We start from the raw sequence: 18,859 nt of genomic DNA, 5'->3' as shown, positions 1-18,859 counted from the left end.
TCCCGGTGGATTTGGCAATAGTGGGCTCGGCCGGCCTCTGAGGCTTCAGGCCTGGGCAGAACACCCTCCTATACCTACCTCTCCCCTTGGTGAGATGGGAAGTCCTGCAGAGCTGGCGGGTCCAGGCAAGGAGCGTTGAGCATGGCTGCTGCCCTGGTTGGGGGGACTGATCCTGCCGCCGTCCTGCAGGCTATCCTGAAGAACCTTGCAGAAGCACTCAGGGGCTACTACCACTGCTACAGCCCAGAGACCGAGGTAAGTTCTCTGCCGACCCACGGCCTTCCCGCCCGCCTCCGAGCTCAGCTCCCAGCTCAGATCCAGTGAGTTCACACAGGCAAAAGCGGGTTGAAATGAGAAAATGGGAAGAACAGGGACAACCTGAGGTCACACGCACTCCTTCAGCCAGTGCATATGACGAGCTGATGGCATGCCTAGGAATCTCCAGCTTGGTGGCAGAATCTCCATCACTAGCCAGGTGCCATGAACACAGACCCAGCCTCTGCCTCTGCTCTCCCCAGAGCACTTGTGAAACACCCGCCTCCGTTCTCAGTCCTCGGAAGACCCCTGCCACCGCAAGGGACCCACAGCGGGGCAGAAAGAGCAATCAGTCCTCTACCAACCCATTCGTGTCCTTGTCCCAGGTCATAACTAAACATCGTCCACGTGACCAGTGGAGGTGACAATTAGAAAACATATGTCCATCCCTCTGACCGACAGGCTATATCTGCTAATAACCACAAATAACCGTGGGTAACTGAGTGCTCGCATCCCACAGGTGTGTCCAGGTGTCGCAGAGTCTAGCATTTCATACCAGGGAGTCAGCCTGGCCTCGCCCCTTCTCACTACCTCACTGCCCGGCCTGTTTGTAGGCGTCTCAGGCTACAGAGGATGAAAGCTAGAGAAAACCAATGTGGTGGGCTGCTTTAAAAATATTTTATTTTAAAACCTGCGGCCCTTAGCTGTTGCTGTTTTAGTCAGCTATTTTGCTGCTGTGACTAACGATCTGACCAGCACAATTGTAAAGGAGGAAAGGTTTATTTGAGGGCTCACGGTTTTAGAGGCCTTCGTCCATACAAGGCCGGCTTCACTCCTCAGGCTCAAAGTGAGGCTGAACATCATGGCGGGAGAGGGTGGTGGAGGGAAGCAGTTCACGTCACCACCATCAGGAAGCAGAGAGAGACTCCACCCGCCAGATACAAATCTATCTAGATATAAATATCCCAAAGCCACGTCCCAATTCCCACCTCCTCCAGCCACACCCCGCCTGCCTCAGTTACCACTCAGTTAATCCCATCAGGGATTATTTCACTGATTAGGTTAAGACTCTGAAGACCCAATCATTATTCCTCTGAACCTTCTCACATTGTCTCTCACGTGAGCTTTTGGGGGACACCTCACCTCCAAACTGTAAGAGTTGCCTCATCTGTGGAGGGATCTGTTGTTTTACCCATTTGATGAAGAAATGGCCACAAAAGATTTTATCTGAGGACTATGGAGCCTAGATGGCCTCTGCTCAGCCCAGCCGCTGCCCATCCTGTAGACATGTGATCCCACTCTTACCAGGTCTTCCAGTCTGCCAAGAAGAGTCAGAAATATGGGGGTTTTTTCGTTATATTTTTTAAAAACTGAGGTAAATTCACATACTGTGACATGAATCATTTTGAACACTTCAGCGACACTAAGGACATTCACAGTGTTGTACAACCCCAGTTCTTGCTAGTTCCAAAACACTTTTACCTCCTGTTTTAAGTGAGCTTTATTGTCACTGTGACCAAAAGACCTGACAAGAACAATTAGTGTAGGAAAAGTTTATCTGGGGGCTCACAGTTTTGGAGATCTCAGTCCAGAGACGGCCAGTTCCATGGGTCTGGGCCCAAGGTGTAGCAGAACATCATGGCGGATCCTGGGTCTGGGCCCAAGGTGTAGCAGAACATCATGGCAGATCCTGGGTCTGGGCCCAAGGTGTAGCAGAACATCATGGCGGATCCTGGGTCTGGGCCCAAGGTGTAGCAGAACATCATGGCGGATCCTGGGTCTGGGCCCAAGGTGTAGCAGAACATCATGGCGGACGAGTGTGGTAGAGGAAAGCAGCTCAGAACATGGCACCAGGAAGCAGAGAGAGAAACTGCAGACCAGGGACCACATGTATACCCCCAGTGGCCCACCTCCTCTAGCCACACCCTACCTACCTACAGCTACCACCCAGTTAATCCCTACCAGTCGATTAATGTACCGATTCAATTAAGACTCTCATAACCCAACCATTTCACCTCTAAACTTTCCTGAATTATCTCACACATGAGTTTTTTGGGGGCCACATTACATTTAAACCACATCATCACCCTCAAAAGAGACCCTGTACCCACAAAGCAGTCACTCCTCACTTCTCCCTCCCGCTCCTCCTAACCCCTGGTAAGCACCCATCTGCTTCAGGTCTCTCTGGATTTACCTGTTCTGGATATTTCATCTAAATGGAAGCATAGATCTTTTGTGTCTGGCTTTTTTCACTCAGCAGGATGTTTTCAAAGTTCACCCACGCCAGGAATCAGCACTTCATTCCTTTTTATGGATGAGTAATTCTCACCTCATTGTGGAGAGACCGCAATGGTAGACGTGGGATTGTTCCCGCCTTCTGACCCTTGTGCGTAATGTTGCCACAAACACGGGGTGCACGAGGATCTGAGCCCTGTCTCAGTTATTTGGATGACAGAACTAAGGTGGAATTGCTGAATCCAGTGGGGATTCTGTCTGATTTTATGAGGAGCCAGCACTCTCTCTCCCTAACGGCTACCCCCTCCCATTCCCACCCCCACTGGAGGAAGGTTCCAGTCCTTCACAGCCTCCCCAGCACCTGCTGGTTTGTGTTTGTTATTATTATAACCATCCCAGTCAGTGCAGAGTGTTCTTTTACATTTTTTTTATTGTAAACAAATGGGATACATGTTGTTTCTCTGTTTGTACATGGAGTAAAGGCATACCATTTGTGTAATCACAAATTTAATAGGGTGATGTTGTTTGATTCATTCTGTTATTTTTTCCCTTCCCCCACCCCTCCCACCCCTCTTTTCCCTCTACACAGTCCTTCCTTCCTTCCATTCTTGCCCCCTCCCTAACCCTAACCCTAACACTAACCCCTCCCACCCCCCATTATGTATCATCATCCGCTTATCAGCGAGATCATTCATCCTTTGGTTTTTTGAGATTGGCTTATCTCACTTAGCATGATATTCTCTAATTTCATCCATTTGCCTGCAAATGCCATAATTTTATCATTCTTTATGGCTGAGTAATATTCCATTGTATATATATACCACAGTTTATTTTTTTTTATTTTTTTTAATTTATTTTTATTGTAAACAAATGGGATACATGTTGTTTCTGCTTGTACATAGAGTAACAGCATACCATTTGCATATTCATACATGTACATAGAGTAATGATGTTTGATTCATTCCGTTATTTTTTTCCTTCCCCCCCACCCCTCGCACCTCTCTGTTCCCTCTATACAGTCCCTCCTTCCTCCATTCTTGCCCCCCTCCCACCCCCCATTATGTATCATCATCCGCTTATCAGCGAGATCATTCATCCTTTGGTTTTTGAGATTGGCTTATCTCACAACATGATATTCTCCAATTTCATCCATTTGCCTGCAAATGCCATAATTTTATTATTCTTTATAGCTGAGTAATATTCCATTCTATATATATACCACAGTTTCTTTATCCATTCAGCAATTGAAGGGCATCTAGGTTGGTTCCACAATCTGGCTATTGTGAATTGAGCAGCTATGCACATTGATGTGGCTGTATCTCTGTAGTATGCTGATTTTATCTTTTACATTTTTAAAGTTAGAAAATCCTTCAGTTGTTTACAAACTCCACAGGTCAAAACAGTACACGGGGAACCAAACAGGTTTGCGGGCTCAATCTGGCACCTGGCCCCCTGCTTTGTAGCTTCTGATTTCAACAGGCTGCCACTCAGCTCTGGGAATTGCCTGGGTTGGTTGCCCTTACTGCCTTGGCTACTGCTGATAGCCAGCCAACCTCTGATGACTTGCTCCCCTCTTCCCCCAGCTCTATACCAGTCGGGACGTGGATGAGCTCCAGGCAGAAATCCAGAAGGCCCAGAGCCTGCTGGACCACATGCAAGCCCTGCACCAGAGCAGCCCCTCTGAGGAGGAGGCCTGCTTGGCGAAGGAGGTGGGTAGTGTTCAACCGCTAGAGTCTGGGAGTTGCCTTTCTGTGTCTCACCCTCTCAGAGACTCAGTTTTTCACTTTGCCACCGTAACTAGGAAAGGCTGGGCTAGAACAGGGCTCCCTAAATGATGTGGCATGGGCATTAGCCTTGTGTTCTAAGCTCACGGAGGGGATACCCGCCATCTTGAAATCTGTGGTAAGGAGAGGAAGAGGAAAGGAGGATGGGAAAATGGAAGAAGCAGGGAGCTACTGGGTACATCTCTCACTTCCCTAGAAATTCCAAAAACCTCCAAAGGAAGGGATGAGGAAGAAGGGAGGAGAAAGCAGAACTGCCTTTTATCTACCAGGTCATGATTTAAGATGCTCCACTCAGGAAACTGGGCAAGTGGAGGGGGGATTGAACACTTTCCAGCTGTAAATACAGGTATGTAATGAGAGTTTTCTAATTTAACTTAGATTTCCACAGAGCTGGTAAAAGGGCCACTCACAAGTCTCTTGCCCAAACCCACAAGACACGATGCTCCTCTCTCAATTGAGTTCCCAAACTTGGACAAGACTTCTGCAGAATGGCTAAAAATCAATGGCCTAAAAGGTAAATCCCCAAAGAGGGCAGAACCCAGGACACAGATGACCAAGGAAAAGGCCTGGACCCTTGGGAACTCAATCCAACTATTTAATTTTTGCAGCCAAGAAATTAAGTCTTTACCAGGTTCTGGCACCCAACGCATTCTCTCCCGTGGAAGGATTCGTGCCTATTCTGCAGAAAACAGTATCATCAACTATCCACGAGGTACTGCAAATGCAGAGCTGCCCCGGCCTCTGCGGGGGCTGTGGGGTGGCATTTCCCACCTTCTTGTATGTTCAAGCAAGGAGAGTCCTAAGGGGGCCAGAGTGGACCTGAGGGCCTGGACAGGGATGCAGGCTTTCCGCAGGGACTCGGGATCACTCTCCAGATCCCTGTAACAGGGCCGGGTGTAGCTCAGTGGTACCTCAAGTGTTTAGCATACATACTAAACCTGGGTTCCATCTCTAGCACCCAAATAAAAACAAACAAACAAAATCCACTGTAAGTGCTGGGTTTCGAAGATTTGGAAATGAAACTTGGGAGATGGGACAAGACAGTAAATCAGGTCCCAGTCACCTCCTCCACCCCACTCGGACAGGACAGACGTGAGCCCTTTGCGCCTTCACTGTCCCTCGCACAGAATTCAGGATGCTCCTACTACACGTTAACTCCCACGGGCCCCCACCAACCATGAGTCCTTTAAGAGAAAAACTCCTCTCCAACCCTAGTCCCCCAGGTCTGGGACAAGGAAGCAGTTCCCGAAGGCTCGCGGGCTGGCTGGCTGGGCGGGCGGGTAGATGGAAGGAAAGAAGAAGGAAAAGAATGGAGGATGGAAATGTTGGTGGAAGCATGGAAACGCGGGTGGGCGAGTAGATGGTTGGAGAATGGAGAGGGGAAATGAAATGATGGGAAACAGGAAGGAAGAAAGGAAAAGCGAAAGGAGGAAAGTAAAAATCGAAGGAAGGGAGGACTAATGGGTACACAGAGCAGTGGAAAGATGGAAGCTGAAAGGAGAGAAAGGAGTGAGGTGCGGTTGGAGCAGACACCCCGAGTGACAGGGGCGGCCTTGGTGGCTTGGTGGGGGAGGTGAGAATGGCATGAATACCCCGGATGTTCAGGGTCCCTGAAAGCTTATCTGGGTCCCCAAACCCAAGAGCTCCCAAGAAAGCTACCCTGTCCTGCCAGCTCCGGACCCAGCCGCGGCCCGTGGCGGTGCTGGTGCGTGGGTGGACCGGCAGGGAGGGCCCGGCCCAGTTGTGCTCAGAGCCATTTCCCCTGAGCTGCGGAGTCCGGTGCCTCCGCTCACCTGCTCCCTTTCCCGCCACTCCTGAGCGCAGAAAGCCATGGTGCAGTTTGAGTGGCATGACGGGACCATGAAGAACATCCACGTGGACCCGCCCTTCCTCCACGAGTACCAGGTCAGTGACGCGCCCAGGAGTCGGAACACGGGCGTGGCGCCGGAACTCCCTGCTGTAAAGAGAGCTCCGTCCTAGGCTCCTTCCCAGGCAGGACCTAGATAACCCAATGCCATCTCTCCCGCTCTGGGGGAGACCCGCCTCCTCCACATGCCACCCAACGAAATGCTGTGGCGCGTCCTCTCCTAGTCCGGGCAGACTCCCCGTGCTGGTTTGTACTGCCTAGATGTCAGGGACTTGGCGAGCAGTGTTTCCAGAAGCCAGTCCCAGTGCCCCCTGGACTCTTAACTGCCGCCCGTTCTGCAGTCACTCACGTGACCCTTGCTTCCCCAGAAGCAGCTGGGCAGAGCTTTGCAGCTGTATGAGCGGCGGATCGAGTGGCTCTCCCTGGCCAGCAGAAGAATCTGGGGCACCGTCTGTGAAAAAAGGTACCTTCCCCCAAGCAGTGCGTGGGTCTGGTGTGTGACACGACATTTATCCAACTCCCTGTGGGTAACCTCAGCAGCCATGGCTTAGATGAGGTCTCAGTAATCACCCAGCAGAACCTCCAGAAGAAGAAAAGGTGACCCCTGCTATCAATACCACCATCCCCATGTCACTAGGAATTCTTTCTGTTAAAAAGCAACAGAAACTAAGTGAGAGTTGGCTTAAACCAAACAGAGAAGTCTGATTAAGGTACCTGAACATTCTAGAATAGATTTGATAGCCGTCTGCAGGCATGGCTGGATCCAGCAGCACAGTCATGTCAGGAACCTGTGTCCCAGCTCTGCTTTCTTCTCAGTGGCTGTTTTCAGGCAGGCTTCCCCATCTAGGAGGGAAGACAAATGCCTGAAGCTCCAAACGAACTTTCTGCCACCTTAAGGCGCCCAAGACTTCCATGGGCCCGTTCACTCTGGCCAGGGAGGTGCCATGTTCTGATTGTTTAGGGTCAAATACTCACCCCTGAAGACTGAGCGGGGTCAGGTCAGGTCTCTCAAATAGACTGATAGAGGCAGAACTCTTTCCCAGAGGAAAATCAGGATGCCATTGCCAGAGGAGGTAATGGATGCTGAATAGGGACAGTGCGTCCAAACAAAGTCATTGTCATCATTTCAGTTCGTATTTGACACATGGCCAATTACAGGGTATGATCTTTATAATGCTAAACAGCTTTACATGATTCAAGTCTCAAAGCAACTCTACAAGACGACTTTTTATATAGTTTTTATTAATACACCAAAGATCAAAGAGGTTCTGCGACTTGGCCACAAAACCTAAGACCATGGCCACACAGCTGGTAGGAAGAGTCACCTGAGCAAAGGTCACCTGACTCTATGTCAGAGGAATCTTCTGCCATTCACAGCTGTCTCAAGAGGAGGATGGGGGAGAAGGTGGCCTAAAGTAGAAGTAATCAAAGGAGAGGAGGATGGAATGGGGCTAGGGACCGTCAACCAGGAGGCCCCAGGAGGATTCACTAATTCCTCATCTTTCTCTCCTTGCTTTTGTTTTCCACACAGAGACCCTGACCTATTAAAATATTCAAGTCTAGTTCTTTAAAAAAGAAAGCTTTGTGAGCATCATGACATGAGTCCACCACCCTAACACCAGGCCCACCCTGAGACCTCACCCCATTTCAGAAGTTCCTGGGGGAGAAGGTTCCCAGGCCCCCTTAGCCTACTGATGTAAACCCACCTCTGTTGGCCTCACACCGTGGGGGAGATGTGAGCCAGTTGTGAATTTGGCATGCAAAATCCCCCTGGAAAAAACTTTAAATAGTAAAATGGAACAAAATAAACATTATCTGAGAGATTCGGTTCTCCTCTGAAAGCTTGTGTTTCTTTTTAGGGTGGTTATACTGCTGGATATCTCTGTGACCAATTCCATGTACATTATTCATATCCAGCACTCCCTGCGGCTGCTGCTGGAGGAGCAGATGTCCAACAAGGACTGCTTCAACCTCATCGCGTAGGTGCTCATCCGGGCTCCTGGAGGGAGGGGGCCTGCGGGCCGGAGGCCACACCTGGGCTGAGGCTGGGCGCGCAGCTGGACCAGCGGTGCTGGGGTCAGCAGCCCCCCGGCATCCTAGCAAGGCCGCCGTTTATCTGATGTGGATGATCTTGTTTGGGGCACTGAATAATGAAAAGGGTTGCAGGACGGTCCCACTGCAGTGAAGGTGATAAGTGACCCCAAAACACTGTGCCTGATCAGCCAGGATAAAGTAATTCAGCCCGTCGCCCCATTTGGCTTCCGAGTCGATAAACTCAACAAAGAAAAGGAAGGACCCAGTTATGCCCTCATCTTGGTCCTCAGCCTATTTCTTGCAAGCCAGAGTATTTCAAGCATGTAGGCTTCCAATTCTAAATTTAAATAAAAATGTTACACATATAAATTTAAACGGTATCTACCCATAAATGGTACACGATTTTAAACACTATGTAGTTTCTATAAAAATTTTAACAATTTAAAAACTACATGTAGCATATATAGCTTTTTTTTTTTTTTGCTTTTTTTTTTTTTTTTTTTTGTGGTACTGGAGATTGAACCCAGGGCTTTGTGCTTGCAGGACAGGTACTCTGCTAACTGAGCTATCTCCCCAGCCCCCATATATAGCTTTAAAGTTACATATTATATAGTTTTTAAAAGTATACATTGTGTCTAATAATATGTTACATATATAGCTTCTCAAGTTAAAAATATTTAAAATATATTAGATATATATTTATTTAAACATATTATTTTAGCTGGGCTCCGTGGTACACACCTGAAATCGCAGAGGCTTGGGAGGCGAAGGCAGGAGGATTGCAAGTTCAAGGGCAGCCTTTGAACTTGCAAAACTTAGGGAGGCCCTGTCTCAAAAGAAAACATAAAAAATAAAAAGGGCTGGGAATGGAACAAAAAAATAAATAAATAAATATATTATTTTAATATTTAATATGATATTTTATTTTAATAAATATTTTATTATTTATATATTAGATATTTAATATATTTATTTAAGTATCTTTACATATTTAAATATATTGGATATATTATATATTAGATCTAGTTTTTAAATTATATTATATAAATATTACATTTATAGTTTTTTTAAATTTGAAAACTATATACCTATAGTTTTTAAAAAATGCATGCCATTTTAACTAATTAGGGAAGGTAGAAAAGAAATTCATTTGAAGTGCACGATGTTGCACAGTCTCACAACACATAGGGCGTGTTCTGAACCCATGAAGCGGGCAGCCAGTTAGAGGTCCTCCCGTACCAGACCTACTCTTTATTTTCATTTATTTTTACATGCGGTGCTGAGGATCGAACCCAGGGCCACACACATGCCAGGTGAGTGCTCTGCCACTGAGCCACAACCCTGGTCCCAGAGCTATTCTTTCCCTAACAGAGTCAATGGAAAATGCTTAGAGAAACATTTTAGACCACATTTTCATTCATTATCTATCACATCCATTCAACAAAAATTTATTGAAAACCTGCCAAGTGCCCCTCGTGGTGCTGGCACTGGGGCTTGGGCAGTGAGCACACAGAACACCCGTCCTCAGAGAGGAAGAGACGGCACTGTGGAGTGTTTTCTCTAGAAACCGGCGGCAGGCAGGATAGAGGCGCCTAAGGACCAAAGACGGCAGAGCGCGATCGTCCACAGGGATGCTACGATCAGCTTGTCAACTTCCGAAGCTCAAGCAGCAATGTGAGGGAGACGCAGGAGCGCAGCACCGCGGGCCCAGCCGCTCAGGAGGCTGAGGCAGGAGGATCGCAAGTTCAAAGCCAGCCTCAGCACCTGAGCAAGGCCCTAGGCAACTCAGGGAGACCCTGTCTCAAAAAGAAAAACAAAACAAAACAAAAAGGCTGAGGATGTGGCTCAGTGGTGAAGCACCCCTGGGTTCAGTCCCTGGTACCAAAACATGAAGAGGGGTGATACTGGAGGGAGAGACCAGGCTGACTCCTGGGCCGTGGGAAGGGCAGGGAGGCCTGCCTGCCGTGGGACTCGGAAGCCTCAGAACATGCCCACTGTGTGGGGCCTGGTGGCGAGGGACGGAGGAGGAGGAGACGACCCCAGGTGGAGCAGGTGGTTGAAGAGGAAGATGGTTTTTTTTTTTAATTGAAATTTTTTTTTTATTTTAATTTATTTTCATTGTAAACAAATGGGATACGTGTTGCTTCTGCTTGTACATGGAGTAAGTAACAGCATACCATTTGCGTAGTCATACATTTACATAGGGAGTGATGTTTGATTCATTCTGTTATTTTTTCCTCCCCGCCTCACCCCTAGGAAGGTGGTTTTCAGTATGTTGAGTTTGAGTCTCTCAAGGGTTTGGAGTTCCAGCCAGGAAGTATGGTCTCTCCGCCATCCACAGTCCAGTTACACAGTTGCAAAGATGCTCGTGCGTGACTTGCCCCTGGGAGATGTGGAGGGGAAAGAGGAGACAGCCACAGAGTGCTGGAGGGTGGCAGAGGAAGGAAATGCCCAAAGCCAGAGGGGTAGAAGGAACACCAGGGGAGAAAGCACAGGCAAGCCAAAGAGAGGAGGGTGCTGCGAAGAAACAGTGGAGTCGCAGAGGTAACACAGCGGAAGAATGAGAGGAGTCATTGCATTTGACCATAGAACTCACTAATGTGGAAAAAGGGAAATATATAGATATATTTATTTTTTGCAGTTCTTGAAATATTTAAAAGATTGCTAACACTCAGTGCTGGTGATAATATGAGGAAAAGTTGCTCTGGAAACTGTCGGTGGGAGCATAATTTAGCAGAACCCTCTGTATTAAAGTTTTTAAAGTGTCCTGTCCATGAAACCCTTATGAATCATCCTCAGGAAATACTAAGATGAGTGTGCAAACATAACCACACAGGGATGTTCCATGCAGAGTTGATAGTGGATAAACCTGGAAGCAAACTGTAAAACTGTCAAAAGGAAACTGGTACAATAATCCCAGTAGTGGAGTACTATGCAACCATTCAAAAGAATGAGGAGGGCTGGGGAGATAGCTCAGTCGGTAGAGTGCTTGACTTGCAAGCACAAGGCCCTGGGTTTGATCCCCAGCGCTGCAAAAAAAAAAAAAAAAAAAAGAATGAGGAAGAGTTACATGACTGCTTGTAGAACAATAGCCTCATAAGTTCAAGTGAACAGAAACAAGCAGCTTATGAATAGTGTATGTTGAAGAATTCCATTTCTGTACATGTGTCTCTACTTACATTTTTATTGATTCTTTTTAATTATATGTGACAGTAGAGTTCATTTTGACACAATTATACAATGTTACAAGGATGTACTATTTCTTATTCTAATGAGGGCACCAGTCTTGTGGATGTACATGATAGTGGGATTCACTGTGCCGTATTCATATTTATACATAGGAAAGTTACTTCAGAATCTTTCCACTGTCTTTCCTATTCGTATCCCTGCTCCCTTCCCTTCATTCCCCTTTGTCTAATCCTTGGAACTTCTATTCTTCACCTCACCCCCTTATTGTGGGTTAGCGTCTACATATTAGAGAAAACATTAGCCCTTTGATTTTGGGGGACTGGCTTATTTCACTTAGCATGACAACCTCTAGGTCCATCCATTTACCTGCAATCACCCACAATTTTATTCTTCTTTAAGACTGAGTAATATTCCATTATATATATATAATGGATATATATAATGGAATATATATATCATATATATATATATATATATATATATATATATATATATATCAGAGTCTTTATCCATTCATCTACTGAAGGGCCTCTAGGTTGGTTCCACAATCTAGCTATTGTGAATTGGCTGCTACAAACATTGATGTGACTGAGTCACTGTAATTTGCTAATTTTACGTCCTTTGGGTATAAACCAAGGAGTGGGATAGCTGGGTCAAATGGTGGTTCCATTCCAAGTTTTCTGAGGAATCTCCACACTGCTTTCCAGAGTGGTTGCACCAATTTGCATTCCCACCAGCAATGCAGGAGTGTACCCTTTCCCCCACATCCTCACCAACACTTATTATTGCTTGTATTCTTGATAATTGCCATTCTGACTGGGGTGAGATAAGATCTTAGAGTAGTTTTGATTTGCATTTCTCTAATTGCTAGAGATGAACATTTTTTCATATGCTTGTTGATTGATTATCTATATCTTCTGTGACGTGTCCGCTCAGTTCCTTAGCCTATTTATTGATTGGGTTATTTGGGGTATTTTTGGTGTTAAGTTTTTTGAGTTCTGCATGCGTCCTGGAGATCAGTGCTCTAGCTGAGGTGTGGTAAGGATTTTCTCCCATTCTGTAGGCTCTCCAAGAGGGGTATGTTTTAAGTATGGAGAGACTGAAACCTGTAGAGAGGTGACAGGGGAGACGGATGCAGAGAGAAGTTGGGGTGTGTAGATTGAGAGGAGAAGCCACAGGGCAAAGTCTCAGAAAGCTTTGGTGACAGGGTCAAGAGCCCAGGTGGAAAAACTAATCCTGAACCAGAGAGGGGACACCTTTTCTTCAATAAAAGGGATAAATTCTTTTTAAAAATTTACTTGAGGAGTTGGGTTTAGGGAGTGGGGCAGGAATGGAGGAAGGAAGGACTGTATAGATGGAGGGGAGGGGTGGGAGGGGAGGGGGGAAGGGAAAAAATGGCAGAATGAATCAAACAACATTACCCTATGTAAATTTATGATTACACAAATGGCATGCCTTTACGCCATGTACAGAGAAACAACATGTATCCATTTGTTTACAAAAAAAAAAAAAAAAAATTTACTTGAATTATTTGGTGCTGGGGACTGAGCTCAGGGGCGCTCTCTCATTGGGCTACATCCCCAGCCCCGTTTCCTTTTTCTTTTGAGATGGGGTCTCCCTAAGTTGCTGAAGCTGGCCTCAACCCTGCAGACCTCCCGCCTCGGCCTCGGCCTCAGGTCTCTGGGCTTACAGGAGCGCGCCATTGCGCCCGGCTGGATTCTTTTTTTAAGGATCTTAAATTCTGTTTCATGGGGCAAATGAGATGATGTATATTTGTAGAAAAAGAATGCAGTACAGCTCCAGAGGGGAAATGCGCCGTGCGGGGAGCCCAGCCCAGGAGACTTTAAAAAGAGCAGCAACCGGCTCCTTGGAGGCCAGCAGACCCTCGTGTTTGGGGGAGGCATTTTGTCCCCCTGAAAGCCTGAGGAGCACAAAAAGCCGGGCCACAGAATGGACACCCGCTCTGCCTCTGAACGAGCCCCCTTTCCTTCCTTCAAAGGTTTGGGAGCACAATCGAGAGTTGGAGGCCCGAGATGGTTCCCGCGAGCCACACCAATTTACAAAGCGCCTGGTGGTAGGTCCCAGGGCAGCCTGGGCGGCGGGTTTCGTTCTCTCCACCCGGGGTGGCTCTCTTGAGTCCCTGCCTCCACCAGCCCTGGGCAGAAGTCAGAAAGCAACTTTCCGTCTGCTGCCCGCCCCACCCCGGGGCCTCACAGGCACCCTCCCTTGGCACCTGGTCCCTGCCTCTGCAGGTGGGCCCTGGCCCTGCGGTGCCAAGGCAGCAGGAACGTGCTCAGCGCCCTGCGGAAGGCTGTGGAGGTGGACTTCAAGGACAAAGACCAACACCAATCGCAGGGCATCTACCTCTTCACAGGGGGCATCCCCGATCAGGACGTGGTGGGTAGGCCCTGTCCTTCCACTACCCTTTTGCAGTTTTTGCAGGACTGAGGGGTAACCCCTGGGCCTCAGGCACGCTAGGCAAGCTCTCAGACTGAACCCAGGGCCTTGTGCTTGCGAGGCAAACGCTCTACCAACCAAGCTACTTCCCCAGACCCAGCATGATTTTCTAAACTTAGTCTTCTTAGTTCTTTTAGGGCACAAAAAAGCACCTGGGGATGATGTTCAAATGCAGCTCCTAACTCAGCAGGTCCCCGAGAATCTGCATTTCTGACGAGTTCCCCACCCCACCCCGAGGACGTCCATGCTGTAGGTCACAGACCACACTTGGTAGAACCAGGATCCCAGGTCCAGCTCCCTGGCTCCACGCTATTAAGATGTCGGGGGAAGTTGTGACCCAGGCTCCTTTCTTTCTGTCCTCAGTGCTGAACCCTAGACCAGGCAGGCAGTGAGCTCCTTGAGAAAGGCCACTGGGCTGGACAGAGGGTGGACCAGGAGCTTCCAGGTCCTCAGCTGTGGGCCCCACCTACCTTCTCTTCTTCCCACAGTCCACGCTCAGCGCCTATGTGGCCGAGGCCTGCGGAGGCTGCGACCTCCAGCTGAACGTGTGTCTCTTCTACGTGGGTGAGCCCCGGATGGACACCACACCCCCTGCCTGCTACGCCAGCCGCACGGACACAGCTGCAGCCTACAGGGAAGTCACCCGGGCTGCTGGTGGTCGCTTCCACTGGTTTGGAGACACAGGTGTGTGAGGGCTGCCTGGTCTTGCGGATGCTGTCTTAGCACTTAGCATCTACCTTACACCATAGATATGTTCCAGAAAAGTGGCATATAAAAACCATAGTTAAAAATATAAAACCTCGGGGCCGTGAGTAGCTCAGTGGTAGAGCACATGCTGAGCATGCATGAGGCCCTGGGTTCAACCCCCAGCATGAAAAAAAGTCAAAACTAATACAAAACCACTGTTCTGGAAATGAAAAGTAGCACAGCACTGTGGGTGTGCTTCATGCTGCTGAACGGCACACTTAACAGTGATTCAGGCCTGGAGTGTGGTTCCAGGTGGAATGAGCGACTTGTATGCACAAGGCCCTTTGTTCAATCCAGCATCTTAAACACACACACACACACACACACACACACACTCTCACACACACTTTAAATGTTCAAATGTCAAATTGTATGTTACATATATTTTACTACAAGATTTTTAGAAGTTTTTAAACATTTTTTTTAGTTGTCAATGGACCTTTATTTTTTCATTTTCGCACAGTGCTGAGAATCGAAGCCAGTGCCTCACCCACGCTAGGCAGTGCTTCACCAGGAGGCCACAATCCCAGCCCTTAAAAGTTTTTTGAATCCTTGACAGTATTTTAAAATCTCAGCTCTAGAAGGCACCCTAAGGTTCCCTCATATTGATGTTTTTCAAAGCGTGGCAGGTTTCCAAAAGGTGACCCATGGGACAGGTGCAGATGGAACCCGGAGTGTGTGTATGTGTGTGCGTGTGTGTGTGTGTGTGTGTGTGCGTGCGCTCACGACGTGCTTGCTTCCAGGCGTCTACGAGAGTGACGACATCAAGGCCATCACAGCCGAGATACAAAAGGCCTTCAACTACTCCCAAAAGGTAAGCCGGGGCCTGGGGTCAAATGCCCGCACTGGCCTCTGTGCCTGCTTCCCCCAGGGCTGCCAAAGCAAAATATCACAAACAGGGCAGCTGAAAGCAGAGAGCCGTCCTGCCCCATTTGGGACATCCCATCCTCCAGAAACTGAGGTCTTCCGAGGGCAAGTCTCCCTCCGAAGGCTCTGGGTGGAATCCTTCCAAGCTTCTTCCAAGCTTTGGTGAATGCTTGTTTTAAGTGGCAAGAAGACTTTACATAAGACTATTTTGCGATAATGGAGAGAGAAGGAGGTCAACTCCAGACCACAGCAAAGTCGACTGGGAGTGTATAACCAATGAGCAGAGTCGAGGGTTGGAAAAGTACGGTAAATTAGACGTCAGGGCAGGGGATTCTTGCTATAGGCAGGCCATGGACTCAGACGTCAAGGACTAGACTGGACATCAAGGGTGGAGCGGTTCATGCGGAACCAACTCAGCAGAATTCTTCACGGTGGACGATGACTCAGAGGAGCTTGGCTGAAGTTTGGCCAAGGAGGGTGTTCTCGTCCCTGGCCACCCTGGCTTCTCTGGGCTTGTGAAAGCACAACTCCAATCTGCTGCCATCTTCACATGACTGTCTTCCCTCTGTGTGTCTGTAACTCCTCTCCTCTCATGAGGACACGAGTCAGATTAAGGGCCCACCCTATTCCAACATGACCGCATCTTAATTTACATCTTAATCACTGTATTTCTGAGTAAGTTCGCTTTCACAGGTAGGGGGTTGGGACTTCAACATATCTTTTTAGGGGATACAACTCTCAGGTTCCCTCTTTGTGTCCTGGTCCATCAACACCAAAAGTTTCAGATGGACTGTGGGGCTGTCCTGTAATTGATTGGTTTTTGGACTGTAAACTGTACATTCTGGCTTCCTTTGAGTTTCTTGAACACATCAAGCCATTCCTAAGCTCAGGGCCTTTATACTTTGTCTTCTCTGCCCCTCATCCGCCTCCCAGATCTTCCGTAGCTTATTCCCTACTACTCAGCATTCATACTGCATCATGTTTCCTCCTCACGGAGGGAGCTGAGCAGCGTAGAGTGAGATTCAAGGGGCCAGCTCATGTCAGGAGCGACGAGAATGGGAATAAGGAAACAGACAGGAGAACATTGAAGGACTGATCACCACACTTGCAACTGATGGCTTGTGCAGGGTGAGGGAGAAGAAATCCAGAGTAACTCCCGAGTTCGTCACGTGACTGAGAGAGAAAACGGGGGGAGCCCAGGGTGGGTGCAGGGAAAGTGGCTTAAGACAAAGACAAGTTTGTGGGGCCGGTGAACTAACTAGTGGAGGTATCCTACAGGAAGGTAGCAAGTCATATGGGCTGAAGATAGAGATCTGGGGTGGTTCCAGCCATGGGGATGGACAGAGAGCTTACAGTAGGTCATGGTCAAGGCAGGGGAGGGGCCGAGGAAGGACACTCATCCTGATCGCTTTTTAATTACTGCTCTTGCAGACTCTTCTTCCTTACAGACTAACTCCTGGAGGGCAGGGCCACGTCTCCATGTTCTTTTCCTCTACAGCCCTGGAGCTATGGCTCCCGGATGTGCTTTGGTCATCCTCCCTGAAGGGTCCCCTCCAGCACTCTGTAAATCCTTTGTCCCAGGGTGCATATCCGTCCCATTCGCACACCTAACGAACTCCTCCACAGGCATTAATGGACAGTGAGGTTTAATCCACCCTTCTTGGGCGTGCTTATTTACATCTGAATATCTGAATAGTGTCCTTCCTGCTTTGATTGTGGATCACTACTGGAGAAGCTTTCTGACAGTTGAGGAATTTTAGACAAAAGGAATAAGCATTACCCAGCAGCTCTGCAGCACCTGGAGTCCGTCCTGGGCACAGGGTGCGCCCACCAGCACTTGTGGATGCCCAAGAGTCTTACAATGGAAGCAGCACTGGCTTAGGACCCAGACCCACCTGGGTTTGGGTTGAAGCTCCTCCACTTACTAGTGGTGTGGCCTTAGACAAGAACCTTAAGCTCACCAGGTGCAATAGCACATGCCTGTAATCCCAGCCGCTCGGGAGGCTGAGGCAGGAGGATCATGAATTCCAAGCCAGCAACAGCAACTTAGGGAGGCCCTACGCAATTTAGTGAGAGCCTGTCTCAAATTTAAAAAAAAAAAAAAAATTTAGGAAGGGCTGGGGATGTGACTCAGCGATTAAGCCCTCCTGGGTTCAGTCCCTGGTACCAAAAATAGGAACCTTAAGCTCATGGAACTTTGTTTTTCTTGTCTATAAAATGGGGACAAGTTAGCACCTAATTAGTTGGCATGACGGATGGACACTTCCCCAGGCATTAACTAGCCCAGGGTCCCTTGCATCCCAGTCCTTCCATAAGGGGCTACTAATTATTGTCAATAGGCTGACCGCAGCATCCTCAGCCCCAGACAGCATTGCACTGAATTGCAAGAAAGAGGCATGGGCTGGGGTTCCAGGGGCTCTCCTGCTGGGTGTGTTTGTGCCTCTGTCCGTCCAGGGTGCTGCTAACCCTCCTGATTCCCTTTGCAGTGCGCCTTACTCGTGGCCTCTCTGAAGAGCCATTCTGGCAAAGAACCGGAGAGCGCAGCCCTCCCCACAGAAAAGCCGAAGGCGCGCAAGCAGAGAAGCCAGTCCAAGCCGTTCAGCCTTCCCGAGCCCGCAGCCCCCTCGGTGGCCAGAATGGTTTGACTCCCCTCCCTCATAACACGCAAAGGATTTTGTTTCCAGTTTGTCTCCTGGTCTTTCCTAGATCTGAAAACGTCTGAGGCCAGGCCGCAGGCCCAGGGCCAGCACGGGTCCGGGCAGGGGCTTCAGGGCTGGGTGTTCCGCAGGTGCCTCCCACCGGGTCCTGCTTTCTCGGCTCTGGGGCCACCTTGGCTCTGCGTGGCTCTGCTTCCTAGCCGTGGGACCAGCGCCCACCCTTGCATCTGAGGGCTTACCCTGCAAGGGTCTCTCAGGGCAAGGGAGTTAGGGGATCTTCCTGCCGCAGCCCACGGCTTCAACTGACAGGAGCCGGAGGGTGGGCCTGTGTCCACCAGGGCCTTAACCCGTGCCTTGCATGAAATGCCCACCCCTCTCCCGCAGTCACAGGGCCTCTAGCAGGAAGGCCCCACCCCTGCCCCGGTGACAGTGCCATGAGCAGAGGGGGCAGTGACCCCCGGGGCTCGTCAGCTGCTCTCTGACAGACTTGGGAGCATGAGGAAATCCATCCTGGACAGTGTAGAGTTCACGCCCAGCCAGGCGGCTGCGCCTCAGGGGGTTCTGGGCGCCCAGGTGCTGCCTCGCTCAAAGGACTCCACCAGGTTTGGGGAGACAGCCCAGACACATCACCCTCTCTCTCCTGACTTCCCAAATCTGGAGGTGACCCTGGAATCTCAGGGTCTTCCTCTGGGACCTTCAGTGGTTCAGTGCGACGAGGCTTAGGCTATGGCAGGGTCTTTAGTGGGCCCTCCAGACGCCTGGCTAGG

The 18,859-nt window shown here is 49.0% G+C and overlaps 1 protein-coding gene across 3 annotated transcripts in view; it reads left to right on the top strand.

Moving 5' to 3' along the window:
• Vwa3a (von Willebrand factor A domain containing 3A) overlaps positions 1–18,859 on the top strand; it is a 51,820-nt gene that overhangs the window by 20,491 nt on the left and 12,470 nt on the right. For all 3 annotated transcript variants that reach the window (XR_007106103.1, XM_047533619.1, XM_047533618.1), the window contains exons 10-21: positions 190–255; positions 4,074–4,199; positions 4,653–4,788; positions 4,883–4,986; positions 6,099–6,179; positions 6,510–6,604; positions 8,001–8,120; positions 13,364–13,438; positions 13,617–13,761; positions 14,310–14,505; positions 15,312–15,382; positions 17,922–18,074. Coding sequence is in view for 2 of the 3 variants with exons in the window: in XM_047533619.1 (XP_047389575.1) it covers positions 190–255; positions 4,074–4,199; positions 4,653–4,788; positions 4,883–4,986; positions 6,099–6,179; positions 6,510–6,604; positions 8,001–8,120; positions 13,364–13,438; positions 13,617–13,761; positions 14,310–14,505; positions 15,312–15,382; positions 17,922–18,074 (1,368 nt within the window). In the remaining variant the exon portion in view is untranslated. The remainder of the gene's footprint in view (positions 1–189; positions 256–4,073; positions 4,200–4,652; positions 4,789–4,882; positions 4,987–6,098; positions 6,180–6,509; positions 6,605–8,000; positions 8,121–13,363; positions 13,439–13,616; positions 13,762–14,309; positions 14,506–15,311; positions 15,383–17,921; positions 18,075–18,859) is intronic.

Source organism: Sciurus carolinensis, chromosome 18 (assembly GCF_902686445.1).
Source record: "Sciurus carolinensis chromosome 18, mSciCar1.2, whole genome shotgun sequence".
In the NCBI taxonomy this organism is placed as follows: Eukaryota; Metazoa; Chordata; class Mammalia; order Rodentia; family Sciuridae; genus Sciurus; species Sciurus carolinensis.
This window is presented reverse-complemented; position numbering and strand designations above follow the sequence as displayed.